The sequence below is a fragment of the Salvelinus alpinus genome, chromosome 10, assembly GCF_045679555.1.
Source record: "Salvelinus alpinus chromosome 10, SLU_Salpinus.1, whole genome shotgun sequence".
NCBI lineage: Eukaryota > Metazoa > Chordata > Actinopteri > Salmoniformes > Salmonidae > Salvelinus > Salvelinus alpinus.
The window spans coordinates 60,208,016-60,214,015 of NC_092095.1; the positions used below are offsets into that span (position 1 = coordinate 60,208,016).

The following is a 6,000-nucleotide window of genomic DNA, read 5'->3' on the forward strand; positions in this document are numbered from 1 at the left end:
GTAGATGAGGGAGAGAGAGAGAGATAACTAATGTAGAGGAGGGCGAGAGAGAGAGATGACGCAGGTAGATGAGGGAGAGAGAGATGACTAATGTAGATGAGGGAGAGAGAGAGAGAGAGATGACTAATGTAGAGGAGGGAGAGAGAGAGATGACGCAAGTAGAGGAGGGATAGAAAGAATAAGAGTGAGAGCGAACGAGAGAGAGAGAGAGAGAAATAGAGAGAGATTGCTTCCTTACGCTGGGTCATCTTCCTGTCGTCTGTGCTGTGTATCTTCTTGCCGTTGTGGTACCAGGCGATGGTGGGGTAGGGCAGGCCCGCCACCTTACACTTTAGCACCGCCTCCTTCCCCTCGATCATCTCCAGGTCAGCCAGGGGCTTGACGAAGTCAGGCATGGTCCTCTGCTCCTGCTCCACCTCGCTCTCCAGAACCTCCGGCTCCTCAGCGATGGAAGGCATCTTCTCCAGCTTTGCCCTGGAGAGAAGAAGGAAGCAAATAGAATGAGAGACAGAAGGAAAGGGAAATACAGAAGAGAAGACAATGAAACACGCCTATTATTTGTTTTTAGATCACTGAGATGAGGAGAAGAAGCCACTTCAGACTAGTGGGATCACCCCACGTCTATGGTTTCCCCCATACATGTGAGAAGAGATAGCGGGCCGCGGTTCCTGCATGTAGAGTTCGGCTGTGCACTCAGCCTTTCCGCGTGCGTTCTTAGCGACGGCTGTGTAGAAGCCCTCCGTGTCGCTGCTGACGTGGGTGATGACCAATGAGTAACGGCCTCCTTCCTGCAGGAGATGCACATTCTCACTCTCCTCCACCGGGTTCTCTGGATGGAGATAAACACAATATGGTAGATTCATAAAGAGTCAACCAATGGGGTAACAAAGAGACATTACGAGCCATGCTAGCCTACATTACCAATTTGCTGTCCATTCTGTACCAATAGGAAATACAGTACATTCTAAGAGAGATACTTACCGAAATGGTTCCAGGTAACGATGGGAGGTGGGGACCCGCTGACCTTGCAGTCAAAACGGGCGGTGCGACCCTCTATGACCTCCAGGATGTCCAGCTTGCGGGTGAACAGGGGCTCCCTGGAGGGAGTGACCTTTAGGTGGGCACTGGAGGTCAACTCCTCTGGAACAGGAAGGAAAATCACCAGCAATTGCATTAATGGTTTATAAGTAGTTTATAGACAATAAGTGATTTACTAATTATTTTAAAAATTATTTAACTCATTGGTTGAAATTGTGTGATCATCATTTTTGGTTCTTGTCAAATAGTGTGGCTGTATCATTACATTACTTACAACAGCAGCAATTCATTACTGCCGTATAAACCCATTATTTGGCAAGGAAGTTTTTTTCTGGAGTTGTCATTTACCTTTGGCAGTGCTCAGCTTGCAGGTGTAGGTTCCACTGTCGTCTTCATGTACTGAGTTTAACAGCAGCTGGCACCTGTAATAGAAATCCCCTCTGTCAGCTGCCTGGACCTTATTACACACTCCATGAGCTAACACTGCCTCATATCCACTTGTGTGGAGAGTTTCCTTCATTAGAAAAAGTGAATGTCCATTCACAGTTTGCTTATGGATGAAATGTTGTTGTATCAGAAATGGAATTTTGAAGGCCCCTGACAAACCATCCAGTCTACTCAGATCAGAGTGGATGAAGGAGAAAGGGGCATGGAAAGGAAATCACTTCAAAGATTTGAGGCACACCCTCTATCGCTCTCACCCATTCAATCAAGACAAAGGGAAGGAATTCACTTAAAAGCATTGAGGCACCTTTCCCTTTCATAGTGTCTAGGCCAGGGCACTGCAACCATGTTCCTGGAGAGCTACCCTCCTGTAGGGTTTCACTCTAACCCTGTTCCTGGAGAGTTACCCTCCTGTAGGGTTTCACTCCAACCCTGTTCCTGGAGAGCTACCCTCCTGTAGGGTTTCACTCCAACCCTGTTCCTGGAGAGCTACCCTCCTGTAGGGTTTCACTCCAACCCTGTTCCTGGAGAGCTACCCTCCTGTAGCGTTTCACTCCAACCCTGTTCCTGGAGAGCCACCCTCCTGTAGGGTTTCACTCCAACCCTGTTCCTGGAGAGCTACCCCCCTGTGGGGTTTCACTCCAACCCCAGTTGTAACAAACCTGATGCAGCTTATCAACCAGTCCTACCCACCTCTTCCCGTTAAAGGTCATCTTGCAGTTGAGCAGTGCCGGCTGAACCAGTTTCCCATTGGACAGCCAGTCTACTTCCACATCCAGAGGCCCGGTCATGTGACACACAAACATGGCTGACTCTCCGGCCTTCACCGCCACGTCTCGCACCTCTCTGATGATGGCCAGGGCTTCCTGTGCCGGGGAGGCTGGGGAAAAGACAGAGGAGAGACCAACACAGATCTGTTACTGTTGCAGCTAGAAACACAAGCATTTTGCTGCACCTGCGATAACAATACACTTTGATTTGATTTTGTGCTTTTTCAAAATGCAGCTGGCACCAACCCTAATGGTCAGTCACTGACGCTGGTCTTGTGGATTTTGGAGTGATCTTTACCTTTGACCTCTAGTTTGCATTCGCTCTGCTTGGTTCCGTATTCGTTGATGATCTTGCAGGTGTAGAGTCCTGCATCAGATCTCTGTGCTGAAGTGATGATCATTTCACTGGTGCCGTCCTCTGTCTCACGCACAATGAATCTACCATTGGTTTTTAGGGTCACTTTGTCCCTCAACCTAGGTGATAAAAACAGGTACATTCTGAGCTCTTGCAAAAGCAAACGAGAGAAAGACATGACAAACTACTGAAACACACGGAATACTGTATTCTTACCAGTACACCATAGGTTTAGGCTGTCCTCTGACTTTGACAGACATGGTAACCTCCTGTCCCTCTGTCACCCCGTGGTCATTCAGTGCTGCCTATCAAACCAAAAGACTAAGACTGTCTAAAAGCCGGTACATTGAATACTCAGTGGCGAGGGGAGAAATCCCCCTTAGACTATTGAGATGCCTCCTGAATCTTCTTTACCTGAAAGGAGGGAGGATCTTTGAAGAAGGCGTATTTAGACTGTGGCCCCACCCCTCGTGAGGGTGGTTCTCCAATCTCCATGACCTCCTCCAGGGGGCTCAGGTACTCCTCGTCTGATTGGAGGGGACTCGTGACCTCCACCAGGGGCAAGCTGCTCGGCTTCCCACCATGCACCTGGGTCAGCTCTGGAGAAACAAAATAATACTTGTTTACCATATACTGTATCATTTGAATGTATTTTAAGGATGTCCCCACCAGAGGAGGCCGGTGGGAGGAGCTATCAGAGGACGGGCTCATTGTAATGGTTGTAATGGAACGTATCAAACACATCAAACATATGGAAACCACGTTTGACTCATCTGCATGAATTCCATTCCAGCCAATACAATGTGCCCATTCTCCTATAGCTCCTCCCACCAGCCTCCACTGGTCCCTACAAAATGGTGCCCCGTGTGAGCACGATCCTTTACAGTATCAAAATGAACAGAACAAGCGCATCGTCCTGTCTATGCAACACAGAGCGAGGCAGGGTAATAAAAATGAATTTTGTAATATAGATCAAACATTACTCACAATAATTCCACAAAGACGTTTATGGACCAGCCCGATATGGCAACGTAGTTAACAAAATGGACACATTGTAACTTGATAGTGTTTGTGAGGCATAAAGCTCAGAGAATGTAGCAATAAGCATTAACTGAATTGCTAGAATATTCCTTCCCAACAAGCAGCGTATGAGTGCTCCACTGTCTCCTGTTCTGCTTGTGTGTTGCTCTACTTGTATCACCATGGTGACAAGAGTGTTTGAAGAGATGAGTGATGGACACATACACACACACACACACACACACACACACACACACACACACACACACACACACACACACACACACACACACACACACACACACACACACACACACACACACACACACACACACACACACACACACACACACACACACACACACATACACACACATTGCTGAGGGACCCTTTGAAGTGACCAGTGCTGGACAGATAATGGATTAATCCCTGAATCCCTGACCCAATCATTCTGCGAGACTAGCCCAGCGCCACAGGAGGACCACCAGCCTCTCCACAAGTCACAGTTAATTCAGCTCCACAGAGGAACCATAGTATTGTAGCAGCCACCTCTTTACAAAACCATGGGCTCCAGAATTCAATTTCACTGGCAAGATAAACAGACAATGTTCTGACAATCGAACGAGAACAATCGACAGAAGCTATAGATAAAATATGAAAGGTTTCTCTCCTGTTAGGAAAAAGAACAGGGTAGCTTAGTATATATAGAAACGGCTTGCTTCGATTGCTTGGCCATACACATGAAGAGATAAAGTGATCAACATCACAGAGACTAAAGCTAAACAAGGACGTCTGCAGAAAGAACAAAGGACATACAGGCATTCTAGATGTTTAGAGGTCGTAGAACCAGAAATGAAAGTGAAAACCCGTTGATGTTAAAATGTTCCAATTTCTTCTAACTATGACGAAGAAGTGTCCGATGTGGAGATCGAGGACTCACCTAAGAAGTTACATGTCTGAGTCGAGCGTGTGCACAGACAACCAGCACCAGCTTTCTTCCTGTAATGCTGCCAACGTCTACACAAATGCTGCATGAAGCAAGCCTTCCTAGCCTGCTCTAATAATCTACCAATTCAATCTCATCCTCCTCTCCCTCTCTCCCTCACTTTCCTCCTTCTTCTTCAGCTCCAAATTCTCTTCTTCCTTCTCTCTGTCCTCCAGCAATATTACATCGACCCACATTCCCTGTAGCCTAAAGGCTTTGATACAACAAAATAATAATTATTATAAAATCAAGTCAGACTGCAATATTGCAGTATTTATGTGATTCATAAACACCAAAGACTTTTGGAAAGCATCTCATACTGTGGGTATATATTCAAGTTGCAAAAACTAAGCATTTGATGTACGTGGGTTAAATTGAGACGTTTAATACCCTGAATCTCCTCTAATACACTACCGTATAAATCCCAACTTGATACGCCAAAATCCTCACCCACCCCACAGAACCATAGCAACATGACTCATAATCTCGTTGTGCATGAGTTTGGCAATCCCCCTGACTCTAGCATCTCAGGGTGGAATCATCACAGATAAAGAAAGGGTCTGTGACCGTAACATTAATCTCACACTGGGACATACAACAGACCGCCATTGAGAACAAGAGGCTGCTATAAATACCTAGTGGTAGCCTCCACTGGCCTAATATGGCCAAGCAGGCCTGGACGCTGAGCTGGCGCCAGAAAACTACAGCAGTAGCGTTCCTTCTGCAGGATAACACTGTGCAGAGACATTACAGGCCTGGATAAAGAGCTTGGGGCACATTCAAAGGAAGTTTAAATAGTTTGGCTTCCTCAAAAGATATGGAATAAGTGGCTCTAAGAGAGCGAGAGACATTTATGAGCATATTGTATGTATATTGGATTGTCACAGAGATCTGTGTGTTTCTGTTTGAGGTAATACTTATATTATTGCAGCCATTACTCAAGTGACTGGAAAGGACTGTGGTTGTGTTTTGATTTGATGCAGGAGTGGTACTGTTTGTCTGCATTGAGAGCTGTGGTGTGATTTATCTTTTTATATAACCACAATTCAAACTATTGACTATTGACCGAACCAACAGACAGCTCAGCTAATAATACACAAACTAAAGTTTTATGTCCAAGAGGAATACTCATTCTGTTGACAAAGACTAATCCCCAGTTTTGAACATCCGCCTAACTGACTGAAACCCGGGGACCTTTAGTGACTGGCAGGCAAATCTTTGTTTTGAAATCCACCAGGGGACCAAAACGCCTTTCACAAATTATGAGTTGCCATGGCAACTATCTGTGAATGGGGCTTGGGCTTGGAATGGGATGCCCCTTTGTAGTTATGAAGACAAAATGTCAGAGCAGAGCTGGCAGGGGATTAGGATGGGGAGTTGTGGTGTTT

At 46.1% G+C, this 6,000-nt stretch overlaps 1 protein-coding gene across 10 annotated transcripts in view; it reads right to left on the minus strand.

The window, feature by feature from the left end:
* spega (striated muscle enriched protein kinase a) overlaps nt 1–6,000 on the minus strand; it is a 59,024-nt gene that overhangs the window by 22,155 nt on the left and 30,869 nt on the right. For all 10 annotated transcript variants that reach the window (XM_071330107.1, XM_071330108.1, XM_071330106.1 and 7 more), the window contains 8 exons: nt 3,022–3,206; nt 2,824–2,912; nt 2,551–2,726; nt 2,176–2,362; nt 1,387–1,460; nt 982–1,140; nt 640–829; nt 239–474 (listed from right to left, as the gene is read on the minus strand). In XM_071330107.1, coding sequence (XP_071186208.1) covers nt 239–474; nt 640–829; nt 982–1,140; nt 1,387–1,460; nt 2,176–2,362; nt 2,551–2,726; nt 2,824–2,912; nt 3,022–3,206 — 1,296 coding nt within the window. The remainder of the gene's footprint in view (nt 1–238; nt 475–639; nt 830–981; nt 1,141–1,386; nt 1,461–2,175; nt 2,363–2,550; nt 2,727–2,823; nt 2,913–3,021; nt 3,207–6,000) is intronic.